Source organism: Pomacea canaliculata, linkage group LG1, assembly GCF_003073045.1.
Source record: "Pomacea canaliculata isolate SZHN2017 linkage group LG1, ASM307304v1, whole genome shotgun sequence".
Classification (NCBI taxonomy): Eukaryota; Metazoa; Mollusca; class Gastropoda; order Architaenioglossa; family Ampullariidae; genus Pomacea; species Pomacea canaliculata.
Window position 1 is genome coordinate 17,610,373 of NC_037590.1, and position 19,273 is coordinate 17,629,645.

Consider the following 19,273-nt stretch of genomic DNA (forward strand, 5'->3'; position numbering starts at 1 on the left):
TTTTTGTTTCTCTTTTCTTTCACTCGTTCTCCCTATCTCTATCTTTATTTATTTTATGCATGTGTGTGTTTGTTTATCTGTATGCATGGATGGATGTAAAGCTACATTTAGTATATCTCGACTGGTTGAATACTGGTTCTTCGCTGTCTTACGTTCAGTAAATGAAGGTCTGTGGATTGTCATCAACAATACACATGTGTGTAAATGTGTGACACAGTTTGCACTAAATGCCGGAACACACCAAAACCTTTGACCCTTTTATAAATAGGAAATACAACTCACCTGTGATCACACACACACACATATACACACATGATGACACTCACGCACGTATACTTAGTTAGCTCCGCAACTCTTTATGGTCTATGCACACTGGTGTGGTCTGCACATCCTGCAAGAAATAGTTCGCCATCATTGCGGAGGCTGACGCCCACACTGGGCTTCAGGTCAGAGTTCGTTCCCATCATGCCTCGGTCAGCTATCATTATTATAACCTCCACCAGTCCGTCGTTGTGTTGACGGTTGATATCAATGTGACTTCAAATCAAACCAATCGACACTGTATCAGTAGATGTACCACTTGTTGTTAAAATCTGCAAGCATTTTGTAATAAAAATATCAATTTCGTTCGCATCGAGTCAGCTTCGTCCGGACGTGAGAACACGTGTGTGACAATTAAGTCACTCGTGTGATTGATGCATGTGTGTGTATATGTGTCCACGTGTTTTTGTGTACACATCTGTGTACGCGTGTGGATGGGTAGGCATGTACATTCTTTTGTCTGTTTGTATATGTGTGTGCATTTGCGCGCGGTTTAGAATTGTGCGTGTGAGAGAGAGATATACTGCAACGGATTAGTTTTCCTAACACACTCGGTGTCTATCAATAAACTAGTATTTTTTAACCCTTTCTTAACCTCTGTTTCTCTTTCTGTTTCTCTTTCTCTCTCTCTCTATTGCATGTGTAATGTAAATATGTAAATATAAATACAGATATAAAAAGCCTCTCCGTGTGCTTCGCAAATATTAAGCAAACTTCAAAACAAACTTTCCAATATTCTTTTTTCTCTCATTTAAAAAAAATTTTGATTTTTTTTAGGGTTTTCTTTTTTTTTTTTTTTTTTTTTCTTTTTCGCCCTTATGTACCGAAACTGGACGCTGAATGGATTTGCCGGAGCAAAACAGATCCCGCTAATGACAAGGAGTGGAAGAAACACTGTTTGCATCATCCTCAGAAGAAGTGGTCATCGTGTATATACTCTCCTTCCCAGCTCTTTCTCAAGCAACGAATTCTCATAGAACACATGGTCTCATTGGACACGCTTCGTTTCTTGAGAGTGAACATACGGTGAAGTTAAAATTACTTAACATGGCAAATGAAAAAAAAAAAGAATCTGAAGCATTAAATACCAAGGGGAGTGGTATCTTAATCTTGAATAACAGTTTTTCTTTAAAACTTATTTTTAATAGTTGAGTTTATAAATTTCGTTGATTGAATGGCAGCGCTAGTCAGGGCTTATTTTACTTGTCGATCGGTAATTTGAATATAAGTGCATACATATGAATATACTTAAACCTGTACCATAGTATCCTTATTAAGACATATTTCAACACCCTGGAATACATTCAGACACGTAAAATGATGTGGAGTTTTAGTAACCAAAAAGTTTACAGAGCCAGAACTCTGCGGTACCGAGTAAATTGCAGTATAAGCAGAGTAGCATTCAATCAAAATTAAATTTGCATCAGAAAGGATGGAGGAGCTGAGGGAGGAGGATGATATGATGAAATCCAATCCACACAAGCGGCGCCAGTCACTGGACAACGGAAACAGGTGAAAGCATCGTTCATTTTCTGTCAGGCGAAGAGCAGGCGGGCTGAGGACGGGAGCGCGTGCGTTGTTATCATGAGAATCGTCAGTCACACCTTCCCCCCGGTCCTGAAGTGTGATTAGGACCACAGGAAACCCGAAGGTACCGCCTGCTTTAAGCGGTGCGATTGCCCCCCTGTGGGTTATAAATAAACCATGATTGGAGTTGATGATCAGAAAGTGAGATATAAAGAACCCTGCACGTCACCACCATGGCCTCGGTCCACGGCTGCTGGAGTCCAAGTCTGATGTACGAGGAGGACCTTCTGTTTCATAAGCTTCCACGCGCGCGAGCACACACACACAAACCGTAAATAGTGGGCACACTTCAGAGAAATCCTGATCTCCAGCTTAAGAAAACCAAACACCGAGACACATATTTCATTCACAAACTGTTCGATACTTCAAACACAGCGACGGAGATGCGCAGCCCACTGCCCGGAAGTCTGTGGAGCCGATCATCTCCGCGACTTCGCTGCCTTTCCTGCATGCATTCCAGTTGGCCTGGTGAGCAAGAAATAGTTATGTTGACATTAAATCCAAACGGATGAGATTCACCATCACGGCCTTCAAAATAAAAAAAAATGGGGAACACTCATTATTAATCTTTCTTATTAATTCAATTCAACTGAATGAATGTTTGCTTTGAAGACTTTTGCTCTCATGATAATGCGAATGAAATATTTCACTGACAATTAGAGTTTTGTTTGTTTTTGTTTTGTTTTTGTTGTTTTTTGTTTTTTTTTTTTTTTTTTTCTTTGGTTTGTTTGTTTGTTTGTTTGTTTTGTTTGTTTGTTTTTTTGGTTGGTTGTTTTTTTGTAACCTACACCATGTGCTTTACAGAGCCTACACAACATAGCCATGTAATTAGCTCAACCTTTGTAATGTTGTAGCCTGCATAGCCTACACACATTGTAACTAACTCAACCTACATGACTTTGAAACCTATACAATCATGTAACCTACACCTGCACACACACACAAACACAAATACACACTGAGAGAGACTTTTACTCGTTCGTCTACAAACACTCCGCCAACATGATTGATATGGCGCACAGTGGAGATATTTCCCGACATCCTTCACATCGGAGGCAAAGAGAAGAAAGTATGTTTGTTTGCGAGGATGGGTTTGTGTTTTCCTTTCTTAATATCCTCTCTCTCTCTCTCTGACCTTTTCTTCTTCTCACCCCCTCTCTCTCTCTTTCTCTCTCACTCGCTCTCTTTCTTTCGCTTGCTCGCTCTGTGAATTAACTGCGTTAAAAGATGAATGTGACAACAAAGCAGAGAATCATACAAAAAGAGGACTGTGACGGAGCCGATGAATAAACAGAAGAAATGAGTGCAATAAAAGCTTGGCTCTGCTCCTAATTTTCAGACTTTTTTCATTCCAAACGCGGTTCTGAAACAAATGTTTTCAACTGCGTTTTCATCAGACATTTACTGAAAATGTGTATCAACAAATTGTTTGATCAGAAAAATCCAACGGGACTCACTATATTACAGACGACCATAATAAACTTATAATTCAGGTTATTGTACATTTTTAAGAGAAGGAAAGCTTTTGAAGGGAGAACCAGTAGTTGACTATATGTATCAAGTGTGTACATGTGTATGTGTGCTTGTGTGGGCGCGCGCGTGCTTTACCATCCTATGGAGCAACAAACAACCTTTTCACTAAAATTAGATTACCAACTTTTACAAAGAATCAACATCAAGAATTATCCCACTAAACACTGTAGTATTTAAAATATTTTTTTTTGTAACTTTAAATTCGGATCTGCGGTCTCCTAAGGCTAACCTCGAAAAATAAAGAAAGGAGTAAAAACTTCAGCAGACCTCATTTATTCTAATCATTGATATGTAGGACACGGAGATGTTTACACTGTGCAATGTTTGCGGCTCATCAGACCAGGTCACGTGTTGTCATGTTTTGTCAACCCGCTTTTTCGGATGGAGGCGTTTTCGCAAATTTACGCATGACAAACGCACATTCGGTGTTTACGAACAGCGGGTATTTGAGGGCGATGCTGGGTTCTTCATCGCCAACATTTCCATAGCATGCTCGTCTGATGATGACTTTTTTTCTGGAAATAAATCAACCTAATTTTTTTCAGCATTTTTAAAACCTATTTTATGGCAGTAGTTTTCATAAACGACACCCGCTCGAGTAATAAATGAACAAAATGAGATATGACATGGAATAGTTTCAGTTTTTTTAACTTTATGTAAATCAAGAATATGTGTGTGTGTGTGTGATTTTGACTGAACAATATCCTAAAATGTAGAGTTTCAACTGAAAGAAAAAAGTCCGGAAGTAAATAGAGGGTTGCCTTCCCTGAACGCGTGCGACCTGTGATATTTTAGTAACCGGAGGTCGAATCCGACGGATTCTGTGAAGCAAAGAAAAGTCTGTGTACTACAAGGCTGACATTAAAGTCTTCCTAACACCTGATCAGATCGGCCACCCGTGTTAGACTTGCATTAATCTACTGCATGCTCTAGTCAGATCGTCATACATGTTTTTGCTTCTGCGTACAAGGAGCACACAGGTCGTCTCGTCTGTCGGAGGTCGAGTCGTCTTTTACTACTTGCTGGTGGCGAGATAGTACTCCATTAAAAACTGCATCAACGATCTGATAGGTATGCTGCGATGAATAAAGTGGTTGTCGGACGGCCAGCTAACGAAATTCCACTAATTAACGGCAGTGAGTTGCGGATGACCGCGGTGCTACCTCTGTACGCAAAATGTTCGGCGCTGAAGTGGTTAATGAAACGAAAGAGCTCCGCTTGATGACGAATTTCGGAAAGGGGTGCACTTAGCTGCACGTGAGAAAAACGACTGGCCGAGAGCTTTCTGGAATCTATTATTCATGGAAGCCGAAGATAGAAGCATGACTCGGTGCTGGTATTGAACCCTGATCTTTATACACGTGGTGGGTCCTGGCAGCCACTGCCAGCCTCTCTGTCACCATCCGAGCTGTCAACAAATTACAGGGCAAGCTACTCTCTCCTCTCGTGCGTGCTGCATCTCTCGGCATGTTCATACGGTGGTAAGAAAATTATTTCTGGATGTACTGTCTCTTTTTTTTTTTTTCTTCTATGTGTTCCTTGTTTCTTTTACTTCATTGTTTCGCTCCTTTCTTTATTTTTCGCTATCTTATTAACTTGGGCGCATAATCTTATTGTAACACGTCTCTCCCTTTGTAAATAATAATAATAATCTTTACACAAAGCTTACGTCACTACATCACTTTACTGCTGTTGGATATTCCATACACACACAGACACACAAACACACACACACAGCATAGATTGCATTTTAACACGCACGTGCATTTCAATTTCTATCCACTGTTCCGTGTGCAGGGAACCTTACATCTTCACCCCCGCTATCGAACATCAACACACACACACACACACACACACGAACGAGGTAATTTTAAAGGTGCACTCAAGGAACACATTTCCCGAGAGGATGGAATTTGCAGGGTCAATACGTGGAAAATTCATTCTCGCCCCGTGGTCAAAATTCGTAGAGGACTTGATTTTGTTCATAATGCATGCATTAGGCGGGCCTAATACTTCACATCCGTGTGACCGCCATTCGAGTCGTGGTCTCGTCATCGGACGTGCAGAAATGTGCAGAATTATTTCTGATTCATGATTTTTGTAATACAGCAAATTTTGCGAGTAAACAGACAGTTGGTTGTAAAGCAATTGTTTGCTTTTTTTAATATTAATGCCATCATGTGCGGTGTAAACAGTCATGTCGGAAAGAAAGAAAGAAGGAAAGACTAATTGGACGGTTCGTGTGGAAGTAATCAAGAATGCCGGGTTTCAAGCATCAAGCATTTTGCACGCAGTCTTGAGGACAGAAGTACTATCAGAAGGGAGAGATAGAGACACGATAGAGACGGTCTTTTAGTTTTCACATGCGTCATATAAAATGTTTTGATTGCAGGAGAAATAATTTTCATCTTCACACGGGTCTCTCGGGTGGGTGTGATGCCTTCAGCATAAAATGGGGTTCGTAAAATGTTATGTACCACCCACTCGCTCATCTCCCGGGTTTGTAACATCCGGGGACTCTGGCCCACAAACATAGCTTCGCCAAGTGAGCATGCGCAAAATGAAAGAGAGAAAAGGGAGAATCAAGGAATCACAGACAGTACAAGACAAATGTAAATAGAAAACAGAGAGGAAGGGGAAGATGGACAAAGAGAAGGAACACAAAAAGGTGAAAGAAAAGGGGGAAGAGGAAGGCAAGAAGGGAGAAAAACCTCCACTCAGTCTGAAGAGTATGAGAGAGTTTGTCGTTGACCATTGACGAGCCAGAGGACAGCTAGCTGCTTACAGCAGATGCAAGATGGGAAGGGACATCGAAAAGTGCCTATAAATGATTTCCTCAGAGAGAGGAACAAAATGCTGGGGAAGTAGAGAGAGGGAAGGATTGGGGAAATATAAAGAGGAAGAGAGAGAGATGGGGAGTGTGGAGAGAAGGCCAGGGGGTCGGTAATGCAGTTCTAAAAGCTTATATAGAGTCTTGCGGCAGGACGTTTACTTGCACAGCAGATATAATAAAATGTCATTTGTTATCCTCTTCGGATTTAATAAAAGACACCGGCCGCGCGCATCATGGCAGGACTCCGCCAGCCGGCATGAAATTGCCATAACAGCGGGCAATAAACTGTAAGACGTGTTAGGGTGCAGCAACCTTTGACCTCTACAGTTTGCAGCATCAGATGACAGTACATATTCTCGCTGCTGGACATGGCAGTCTGAGTCAGTGCACACCACGTGACTGTGACCACACGTTTACGACGGCTGCGTCATGACCTACAGAGTGCTTGACCACAAGTCCTCACGTTTTGTCTATGCTTCGCAGTGTTTGCATTCAAACTCGTGCAATCCACACTTTAATGCACTACGTGAGCTTACGTGATGAAGAGGGATCAAGAGGTCAGGCTGCCTTAAGTCCGTAAGCTCAGTGGTAAAGCGCGCCGGGAAAAGAATGAAGATCACGGGGTTCGAACACGGTAGTATTTATTTTTTAAACTAAGCTCTAATTCGTATGATTACGCACCTTTTACACATCTTAAGAATTAGGGGTAGTGTTTTGAAGAAATGTTGAGACCCGAACACCAAACCTTGGGATACTGTTAATCCTCTGCAGCTTGACCTAAGCTTTTCGGCGCAAAATTACAGTGAAAATGCCATAAGTTTTTTCCAAGTGTTTTCACAGTGAAAACATCAAGAAAGACGCATTGACAAAGAAAGTGCGAGCACGCACTTCCGGCATTCCAGGATGACAAACGAGGTTTTTCTTTCCTGGAAGTTTCCTGGGGCTGGTAATAACAGTCCCAGTTTATCGGCACTTTAAAAGCATTGTCGAACTACAGAGCAGACAGGGTAGGAGTAGCAGGGATGGGAAAGAAAGGAACACCGGCCCACAGTAACCTTTCTAAAAACTTTTGACCTCGCGTTAAGCGAAAAGCTGCATCAGCATCGTGCTCCAGACACACGAGTGGCGGTAGTTGACACCGTGCATAATGATGAGTGCTGCTACATTTGCATGCGTTCGTTGAAAGGAAGCTTTTATGGAAGCATTGAAGGGGTGAGAGAGGAAAAAATAATTGAGATAAACGTTCCTACAGTTTATGTTTAACGAGTCGGTTAAGGCAGCGATGGTGAGATGGGCACTCTCGTGAAGCTGGCCCAGAGTAAATTAAGTGAGGTTTTTATCATCTCACTCTCTAACGACCTTAAAAAGGTCATGAGACGACCTTTGTCTTTAAACTTTGTTCTTGCTGTTCCACTCTCTCTCTCCCTCTCTCACACACACGCGTAAAATCAATCACAAACACCAACATTGAAATAACACACATACACAGAGCGAGACGCATGCCGTGTCAAGAGACGCAACTGGTTTTTGATAGTACTTGCAAAATCAGAGTTGCTTCCCATGAGTCTGTTCCCTCACTATTCCCTCTTCCCCTATTTCACTCTCAAACATAGAGCTTCTGCAATTCTTCTAGCATTATCTGTGTACTTGAAAATTATTTTTAACAAATTATGTTTAAACGCTAAGCAGTTCTTTCTTGTTGTTCTACAGATGAAAACAAAACTCATGTATTTTTTTTTTAGAAAAGTTTTTGTAGCAGATTCTTATTGCTTGATTACTCTTAGGGGAAAATCTCTGACAACTCTTCTTTTTTTTAAATGATGCCATCATATTCATTAATGAAAAAAATGATTTCAAAAGTATATATTATTCATTTACAACAATTTTTACTTTCTGAGCATATTAATCAGAAACAGCAGGAAAAATTGTCTTCATGAAACTTACAAATGCATCAAGATTTTCCAATGACTAGAGTTCATGACAAAAACTATTAAAAACAAACAGTGAAATTTCAAATCTGAACAAATAACTAGAAGGAATGTATGAGTTTTACATCAAACAAATGTTTTTAACTTAGTTTATGAAAAGCTATCTGTCATGTTAAAAAGTCAGATGTACTCTCCAACACATCCACGTTCATTCACCCACCCAGGCACCACAAACTCTGTCAACCATTTTATGAAGTATAACAACTAAGTACTCAAACCAGAAGATGTAATTAGCAAGTCTTTTATGGACGGATTTCAGTGGTTTCTTAGAAGAAAAATAAACATGTGCTAAGGTAAACCCAAGCATTGGTGGTTCTCCCACTCCCTTCTAAATATATTTTTCCTTAAAGTTTAATGTTGAGAACAACACAAATTACTCCCTCACACATAATAAAATCTGTTGCAGAACAAAAAAAAATTACTTTCGTAGATCAGGGAACAGGTACAAGATTATCCTTGGCCCATTTTTTCATGGTGCGGATAATGTATTCCACCTGTGGACTACTTGTGTTCCGAAGCATGTTGATTACATCTCGCAGTGTCTCCCTAAACAGAGTAAAATTTAACACATTACTTCCTTTCTGTGATTTACACTTATACATTAATATATGAGATGAGAATAGAACAAAGGTGATTACATGTATTTAAAAATCTTAATTATAAGACATCCAAGTATAATCAGTTATACTGATCTTGATGAGTTTGTAATGGCCTTTCATTTAAATCAATGAGTAATCTCAGGAAAAATATCCAATAAATCTGTGAAATTTTAAGTACATTGGTCACAGGCACACACACATTCACTTTTCAACACATTTAATGATGGCAAAGAACCATTAAGAAAAACATATATGAGATGGAGTCTGTTGCAAGAATTCTTCAAAAGCTATGTAAAAATATCATGCAAAAGAATAAACTGCTGAAAAGTATCATGGTGCTGATATCTTTGCAAGCCCAGCACAGTGATCACAAAAAAGCTCTGCAACATTGCTGGTGCAGAGTGAGGGCAGAACAGACAACCTCTTTGGTTTTACCAGCAAGGTATGTCAGGAGATCACATTCCACTTATTATTCCTCAAAAATGCACAGTGTCATAGAACAAAGCAAAAATCAACTGTTTTTCAACCTTTCAAGTGCCCATGCAGTGATTATGAAAGCAATATTACTGCACAGTCTCTGTACATTTCTTTGAAGGTTTAGTCCATTTCTAAGAAATGAAACTTCTTGTTTTACTTTCACACAATTCATTTACTTGCTCAGCAATAATTAATCTTGATCCAAATGTTTCTGCCACCTTATTTTACCTTCATATATTCATCTACTTTCTTAGCAATGATTAATCTTGATATAAATGTTTCTGCCTACACCACCCTCTCAGGCTTCCTTTAAAATCACTTGAAAAATGAGATAAAGAGATGTAAACAGTAAGCACATCAAAGAGTAAGGAAGAAAAAAACCAGAGAATTTATTCCACAAATGTTGTGATTTTGGTTAACAGCAAGTTTACAAATAAATGTGCTTACCTTAGCATACATTAACAAAAACACAACACCAAAAGAAACTACAGGGAAAAGTGCAAAATTATAAATCCATGACAAGTCTGCAGACATGACAGCGATTTATATGCTTGCCAATATAAGCATGCACTCCTGTAAAAGGACCTGCTGGTTACACAAAAGTATGCGTCAAGTGCTGATTTTTCCAGACGACAAAGAACAGTACAGCAGCAGATCTGAAGAAGACCTTACTGTTTGGAAGATGCCCTTTCATAATTGAACTTTGTTGTCACGGCCCCATTTTAAGAGTTCGAACAATGTACTCGACTTGTGGGTTGCTAGTGTTACGAAGCAGATGAAGGATCTCTTTGAGTTGGTCCCTTTGTAGGATAAGGAAAAACAGAAAACACACCTATTCCATTCTTTCAAAGATTCCAGAAATATTTGTAAATAAAATAACAATACAATGGCTGTGTTTAGTACCGGTTTAGGGCAACAGTTAAATGTAAATCGAAAGAAAAGCTGGAAAATAACAGACATCAGTCACTAACTTAACTACTAGTACATTTTACAACAAACAGTTTTTAAACTTAAACAGCATTATTTAATAAATAAAGTAGTAATGGATCTTGCTCATGTACATGCACAAATGCACGTGCATACCCGTGCATGTGTGGACAAACACACACACACAAAAGCAGGGGTACATGGTGGCCACAGGCTGGGATTTGGCAATAATTGAACATCCTTAATATTATTTCTGTTAGATTCCAGTGAGTTGTCGCTATGCATCTATTTCCAATGAATTTAAACAGAATTTATGAACATATGCCTGCATGCATATGGTGATAGGGAAGGAAATAATAGATGGGGAAGAGACAAAAAGAACTAAATGCTGGAACGTGGAAATCAGTCATAAAATTTATCATCTAACATAACCAACACAAAATCTGCTCCTTGCAGCATCTATGATGCTAAACCATGAAAAAAAAGTAAAACTAAAGCTCCAAAACCAAACTATGGATATTGTTGGGGACTGTATTGATTACAAAGTGGTTGCATCTATTTTCATTATCTACACCAGAACAGTTTTTCAAATCATCTAATATTATTCACTCATGTAGAACATACAATGAGATCTCAGAATAACTTTCAACTTGTACAACCAAAGTAATCCTTGTAAACTATTGCAAATGATCATCGGCAGTATTTGGGTCAACGGATGAGGAGTGGGCAGAACCGTACTCCTCATTATGCAAGATATTTCTTAAAGAGACAGATTTTGAGGCTGGATTCAAATGTAGACAGTTTGAAAAGAAAGGGGAACAAAATTCCAAACAGTGAGCCCTGAAAAGGTAAAGGATAGTCTGCCAAATTTCTCTTATCTGATGCATGGCACCTAGAGAAGGGCAACACAAGCAGACCTAGGAGACCAACTGATGGTAAGGCATCAGTAGCTAAGACAGGTACGACAAAAAAAGAGACACTGGATGTTGCTCGAAGTAATGTCTTTCTCTCATACCTTACAATAAGAACTTTATACCTCACAACCATCTTTCTTTTACTATCATTTGATTCTAGTGTTAGTTATGGTTTATTTCATTATTGATGATGTTAGCACTGAGAGCAATCCTTTGGCTTAAAAAAAACACAGTAGAATTATTATAACTGTATAATACTCTAATAGTTATAATTATTATATTATTTTTAAAAACACCCACGCATGAGGGGAAACAAAATTCACAATAGAAAATTTTGGAACATTTTCAAAGATAGGGTGACAAAAACATAACGTATCTAAATTTCAGTAAACTGTGATGAAAATGTGAGTGTCACAGGTTTCAAACATATGTTGAAACATAAAGACAAGCATAGGGGCAGAAGTTCAAGGCTGTGAGGTGAGAGGAACTTCCTGCTTACAAACCTCTGTTCATGTCCTGCAATGATTAGCTGGAAGACCCCGACACAGGCGCCACGCTTGCCTTCCCAGTATTCAGGATTTGGATCGAGGCGCTCCAACACATCAAATGCTTTGGCAGCATAGTAAAAGTGACCCATCTATTTAAAGACAAAAGTAAATTTAAAAGGTAAATTAAATGCATATTTGAATCTATTTCATTACAGAAAGAAGACGGAATATCATGATTATAAATTATCACCATATTATATGAAAGGATGCAAGAAAACGGAAACATTAATGAAAAATATAAAATAGCTATACCTTGTAGCAATCATTGGCAATAAGCTGTAGCAAGCTGAAAGACTCGCCAGAAGTCTCCATTTTCAGGTAAAGCTCCCAGGCTAGCCGGGCTTTGCGGTTCATGATATCTATAAGCAAACAGTTACCCTTTCTAAACTTCATATTATGCATATTTTAATTGCCTTAGCATTTTACACAAATGTATGCAGAAAAAATATGCAACAAAGAAATCTTTGTGTTTCAATTTTCAAGTTATGTCTTCTATATATCCCCAAGTCTCATGCAAATGTTTGCTTATTTTATCCGTCATTTAAATCCATGAATACATATCATACATATCCATGAATACATATCCATAATAATACTGACAGCACCGAGCCAGCCAACTAAGGTAGGTATAGTCACTCTTCAGTTTGTCACTTTGTATCAACAGAAACACCTGAAACACCAGCAACAAAAACATGTAGTTGACTCCATGCCAGGACATCAAACAATGTCAAGCATATGCATTTATGTTACTAACTGCCATAGTCCAACACAATCATTCAATGTCAAATATTCAACAAATTTTCCTTTCATTTTTAACACTCACTAAAAATTATTACAACTGCAAAATAACTGTACACTAAGATATCCTGCTATTGGTTATATTACTATTAAAGGAAAATTGACTGGCACAAACTATAACATTGCTCAGTTCAAACAATGACATAATCTCACAAAATGAGTATTGCTATCATCTATGTAGTTATTTTTTTTATAAATAAAGCACAGCAGTCAAACCTCTTCAGCTTCTTTGAAATTGCCAACTGCTGCTTTTGCCTGAGCATAGTTGAAGTTGAAAAGGTCATCATTGTAGAAATAGCTCTGCAAATATAAAAATAAAAATTACGATAAATATAGCAATAATAAAAAATTAACAATGATCTCTCCACTTTCTCTATTTACAAAGACCTAGCTCCACCAAGACGTTCTGGTAAATTTATAACAAATATATGCATACAAAAAGCAGTTATTGGTCTGCTCCACTGAAGCTCAAAGCAGATCTTTCCAAGTATCACTCTCACTCTGCTGACACTTCTGGCCAAGATAAAGGCTAAGATAGCAGCACAAAGTGAGTGTAATTATTGTTTCCTACCTTGATAGAGTTGAGATAAATAAGTACATCCTCAAACTGCTTCAGCAAAAAAAAGCAGGACCCCATGCACTGACGCCCAGGAATTGTGTCTGAAAATGACAATAATGCAGTCCATCAAAATTATGAAATGACAATAAAGCATTCCATCAGTGTAATAAAATGTCTTGGAAGTAAATGTAGCTGTCAATGAAGCTTAATATTCTAAAGATCAGAAACTAAATTTTTATCAGTAAACAATGGCAAACTCTCTAAATAACTGAATACAAGTTATTCTAATAAACTGGTTACCACATACCACATTCACTGGCTGAGCCACCAACAAGCTGGAAATACTGCTGAGCAATTTTCAGATGCTCTCTCTAAAAGACAAATTACAAAAAAGGATTAAAATTTCTTACACTTGAATATTTCAAATGAAATATAGTAATCTCCCTTATGCCACCTACCGACCATCATATGAGAGCATTACCAAAATTGTCTGAGGTGGGCAATTAATTTCCAAGGGGCTTTGGATTCCATGGTATTGTTTATTAACAAATTAAAAAAAACACAGTACAAAACCTAGCATTGAGAAGCAAATGTAACTTCTATGTAGCAACATACAAGCTTTCTTTTTGCAACACTTTACTTAAAAATAACTCTAAACCACTTTAGTCCTTCTGCAAGGACACAGGCAAAGTTCTACAATTACGGAAAAGGGGTTCATGCCGAAAGACCATTCTCAAGTTTTTCAGGACCTCAACAACTGTCAGAGAAATGCTTTATTTCCTTTGTGTGTAGTTCGCAAGAGTGTGCGAGTGTGTGTACCGCGTAAGAATGAAAAAAAAGGGTCTAATTCGTAAATCCCTGCAGGAGCATAACTGACGACACTAGTAACAAGAGGTCACCTCTAGGTTTTTCGCTTAATGAACAGTGTGTGCGATTCCTAATGCACCCGCTGAGACAGTTGGTTATACCTGTAAACGTTTGAATACAGACAGGGGAATCTGTGCATTTAGTTTCTTTCTGAGTCAAGATAAACAAAAATGTTTTTGTATTGTCCTGAATTCTCAACATTTTGAAAACTTTTAGGAAATGGCAACAGGGTATTTGAAGTTGGAGATTTAGCAAGAAAAGGAGAAAACAAGACAAGACGAAACACAGCCACTTACAGATCCCTGCTCCTGCCCTAGGGCAGCATTCACAACTCCCTTCAAGATGTACTCCTGAGGTGTGGTGGGTTCCAAGTCCTTGATCAAATTGTAAGCTTCTGTAATGTCATCTGTCATTATAAGCAAAAAAGTAAAGATTGGCTAAGCCTATTGCCTTTCCTCACTCTCCTCTCCACTAATGAAAAAATAAATCAAATATCTTTGACCCATTGAGCATGACTTTCTTCCACCTAATGCACTTCAAGTGAAAAATAACTGACCCTGCTTCAAGTAGTAGATAACAAGGTTGAGTCTGGCTTCAGGCAAAACATCAATCAATGGTGGTAACACCTGCAGAGCCCCTTCTCCATTGCGAAATACACACTGTTGAATAAATTGAAACCCCTGGTTGTCACATTCTGATTATAACAAATAAATAATATTCAATAATCATAAGAACTGAACCACCCACTATCAAAACTGTTTACATGCTAACTTTTTTCTAATCACATATCATATATCAGAAAGGAATAACTACCCAAGTCTACAACATCTAACAATCATCACCAACTTATTAACATTGTACATTTAAATGACAACTTTAAACAGTAAAACCTGAGTAGAAAATATCAATTAAAAAAAACCTACTCTCTTCTACATCTCAAACTTTAAGAGAAAAGAAATTTCTGTACAAAATTATGAAAAGTTAAGCCATTACAATAACACAGTCAACATTTGTAATGGATCTTCTTTGAACAACTTCTTTCCCACTTACCAGATTATGTCTAATGAGATCCTGAGCATACTGGAATGATTGTGAAGACATTTCCTGAAGGGCTTTTAACTCTGCCTAAGAAATTTTTAAAATGTATATGAAGATTCAAATAATGTTTCAAATAGGGTTTATAACAAATCAGAAATTGTCTCTGCAATGTCATTTAAGCTTATTACAGTAGCTCAAGCTGTTGCAAGATAGAAATAAGTTTTTTCCTAGCCTCATGGGGTCAGATTGTATGAATTCATTCTTCTTAAAATATCTCTCTACCTGTTGTTGCAAATTAGTTTATTATTTGACAAGAATATGTTAGTGGCTGGCGTTTCTCCTTTTGAAATGAGTAATCTGGGTATCATCTAATAGCCTGCTGAGTGAACTTAGGGTTTAGAAAGATGGATCAGGTAAAGAAAGAAATAACTATACAAGCAATTTCTTGCCATGCCTTGCTAACCTGTTTCAGATACAGCCTAAATGTATCCTATGGCCAGCAAAAATTAATTATACCTCAGCGGCTTTGCCATTGTAAAGCCTGAAATGGTTGCAGGCTTTCAAATTCAAAGCAATTGCACTGTCAGGAAAATGCTGCAGGTAGATTGCTAAGACCTCCTGCAAATGAAAGATTTTTCTGCATGACTGTCACTGTTTCATTATGTGGAAATTATTATTCTACAGCAACATTATTCATTTTTATTATCTTCCTTTTTCTGAAGGATTCATCTTAGCACAGTTATGATACACAAAATGATCCATGTAAAATTATGTATATTAATTTCAGTTTTAAAAAATGAATTAAATGAATCATCATGGAGCTGAAAGTGGTAAACAAGCAGACAACACATTCGCAGAACTAGCCAAGCTCTTCTATTAAAGGTAACTATATTGGTTTATCAGCATACTCTTTGTGGTGCCAAAGTAATTCCAAACTGCACTCACTTGTGAAACATCATAGTAGTCTAGCTTGTAGTAACACAGAGCCACATAAACATTCAAAGCCAAATAATCTCTGAAAGAAAAATAAGAACACTTACAGCTACATCAGGTTTACAATTTTAAGAACAGAAATAGGTCCTCATAAAGCATTTCTCAATTTCACTTAATAATACTTAAAATCAAATATTAATAATTTCACCACATTTTTTATTCTACAGCCAATGTAATCTCAACCATTTTAACAAAGTTTTATAATGCAACTCTTCAGACTAACCTGTTGTCAAGAAGAATCCTCTTGTAAATATCAATAGCTTCCTGATAGTGACTGCGAAGATAATGAATGGAGGCCAAAGTTAGCTGATCCTCTATTACATCTTGCAGGTGTTGGTGGTAACCCATCAATCGGCGTTCATCTCCAAACTTATGGGAAAGGTGAAACAGCAGTCGATTTTGCAGTCTACCCTTGGGAGCTACAAATTTAATTGCAAGCAAACCACCTTTTAAATCTCGTTGATTGCAACTTTTTCAGTCACCAACAATATTCTGCTAAACAATGACAAGTTTTATTTCTTTTTGTTTCTTAATCAGACTCATATCACCAGGCCATAGTAGTCACAGATGACACTACACAAAGACACAGTAGTACTAGTGTCCTTAAATTTCTTGATTTTGTAATAATGGTTGCAGCTACTTATCCTACACTTATTTCTTATTTTATAATTAATAAAAAAAAATTAAGCAAATTTAACATTAAGATACTGCAATTGAATGTTGTCTTGAGTCCTCCCACAGACCAAGGTAGTTTGATTCAAATTATGTGGATCTTAATATATGCAGGGCTTCTGCTAAGGCTAAATTCTTTGGGGTCCCAGAGACCAATTCTTCAGATTTTTAAGAGGTCCCTGTTCTTCGCCCAAATTTGACCTGGGACCCCATGACGAAAATTGAAGGGGTCCTCCAAACTTTTAATGCGTACTGTATGCAATTTTTCGCGTAAGCAGAAGCCCTGATATGCATCACTTTTCTCTCCCTACTCCTGATCACTCATTTGTTCCTAAAAAGCACCAGTTACTTATAGTCTTTTTCTATTTGTAGCATCTTCAAAGCCTTTTTTTTACCTTTTTGACAAGATTCATCAGCTTCTGGATACATGCCCAGAAAAAAGTAGCAACAGGCTAAGTACAGACATAATTCTGGATTGGATCCATCTTTCTTACAGAGCCTCTCATACTCCTAGATGAAAGAAAAACAAGTGTTTTTATGTAGCATTGTGTATGTGTATCTGTATGCTTTACTGAAGGTCTCAATGAAAAGACTGATCCAAATACAATAATTTACTATCAATGTGAATCTGTGTCACAAAATAACAAAGCAGCGTTACATTTATGCACATGGCACAACACTGGTCATATCTCAGATAATATAACAAAGTGTGATGATGTTTGTGAGTGTGTGTTTGTGGAAGCAGCTGAAACCTAAGCCAATCCACATTTATCTGATCCTTACCAAATTTTGAAGGAATATTCCTGTCATCTTTGGCTTTGTCACAGGCTATGTTTAGTTTAAATGCATGTTGCCTCAGACCATTTCTCATTGAAAATAATACTTCTGCTAAGAAAGTTATTTCCTGGACAAAATATTAATCTCTCAGAGGATTGTATATACTGACAGCAAACAAATTATATCTACATGCATTATGCAATTTTCATTAACCATGCCCAAACATGCACTGAAACAGCCTCTGTGTATCCCGTGTATTTTTTACCCACAAAATGCAAAAAAAAAAAAAAATTGACCTCCATAGCTCTTTTGTGATCACCAAGATGAAATGCGCAGTAAGCAATCCACATGTCTGTATCAGTGTTGCCTTTACCACTAGCACGGCTAAACTGCAAAAACAAGCTATAAAAGTAGCGATCCAAAAACATCATTAGAATGCAAAACAACAGCTACAAACATCTAATGAATTGTAGGCAGACCTTGTAATGGTAGGCTTAATGCAATGTTAAATAAGAAGTTAATTTAAACTTATGAACCGAAATAAAATTTATCAAATATTCAACTTTTAAAAATAAATACCTCTGGCTAATGTATTACAGGATATGATTTAAAGTCCCAAGTGATGCTGGTTCTTCTTGATTCACTCACTCCCTCTGCACTATCTTCTATCTCTTCTATTCTTCTGTTAGAATACTTACAGGGTTGTTGGTGTGGTTTTTTTTAAGACTACCAAGCATTTTGCTCTTTTTTCGGCTATATTTTTATATCTTTTTATAGCAATAATTTATGTCCTATATTTTACCTGTAGTCTCTAGATAGCTGTTCTAAACCACTCAAAGATCAATCATAAAACCAAAAACATAAAACAGTCAATCATACCTCCAAAAGTGTGATAGCTCCCGTGTAGTCTCTGGCATCCAAGAAGTCTTCGACCTTTGGCAGTGACTTCTTTTTCTTTGGATCTTTTGCTTGCTGACCTGCGCCTAGCCCAATGGCTGGCTTGGTCCTTGAGAGCATCTTGTAACCACAAGACAAAAATGCAACTATTGTCAGTTTGTGACATGACTTTGCTTACACTTAAGCAATCTGATAAATAATTAGTTACTCTTAGATGACAACTTCACACAATGTCTGGCTGATTATTGAAACGTTTTAAGGTATAGTTTTCTAAGGAAAAGCATGATAAGACATTAGTTTCTTTATATCATAGAGCAATTATAGTAGCAGCTCTGTGTGGAAGCAAGGGTTAAAGCCACACAGTAATCGACAACAACAATCAACAATACCATAACACATTCATACTCGCTCCCCGAGACAGACCCTCATACAATCATATGATTTTGACTCGCAAATAATCTACATTCATTCGAGCACAGTAGCATATACAGACTAAGGAAATCTTCAGTTTATTTCCCATACATGCTGGTACACAAAATCGCCGGCCCAATGACAATACAACTGTTTTTATATGAATTCCCTACTATATAAACTAAATTATAGATATGAAAATGAAACAAATGACACGTATACGTTCGGACAAAACAAGGGAGCGGGATATGATGCGCTCTCTTCACAGCAGTGACAACTAAGAACGAGAAAAATTCGTATACAACCTATGCAATCGCTACAACAGAATTTAACAGACAATTTGCGTAAAAACACAATGATAGTTTAACTGTAAAAAGATATTTACCATCTTTTGTATTTAAGCCTGGTGAAGAATCAGATCGAAACAAACATAACTGCACAGACATCTACTGCAGAAGTATGTAGCTTCTGCGCAGACGCATAAGTGTATTTCCTTCGAATGTAACTAACATTTTATTGGATATTGAAAATATT

General features: G+C 37.6%; 1 protein-coding gene across 2 annotated transcripts; it reads right to left on the bottom strand.

The window, feature by feature from the left end:
* Window positions 1-8,143: 8,143 nt before the first annotated feature.
* On the bottom strand, window positions 8,144-19,228 carry LOC112572895 (intraflagellar transport protein 56-like). 2 transcript variants are annotated; one of them, XM_025252884.1, is made up of 18 exons: window positions 19,125-19,228; window positions 18,311-18,448; window positions 17,728-17,820; window positions 17,050-17,164; window positions 16,206-16,401; window positions 15,935-16,004; window positions 15,506-15,607; window positions 15,002-15,076; window positions 14,508-14,610; window positions 14,248-14,357; window positions 13,392-13,455; window positions 13,097-13,185; window positions 12,742-12,825; window positions 12,328-12,397; window positions 11,980-12,086; window positions 11,683-11,816; window positions 10,011-10,138; window positions 8,144-8,808 (listed from the first exon to the last, which is right to left on the bottom strand). In XM_025252884.1, the coding sequence occupies exons 1-17, from the start codon at window positions 19,125-19,127 to the stop codon at window positions 10,048-10,050; spliced, it is 1,644 nt and encodes a 547-aa protein (XP_025108669.1). In that variant the 5' UTR covers window positions 19,128-19,228; the 3' UTR covers window positions 8,144-8,808; window positions 10,011-10,047. The 2 variants fall into 2 exon arrangements, with proteins under 2 accessions (XP_025108669.1, XP_025108663.1); XM_025252878.1 differs by lacking the exon at window positions 10,011-10,138.
* Window positions 19,229-19,273: the final 45 nt, after the last annotated feature.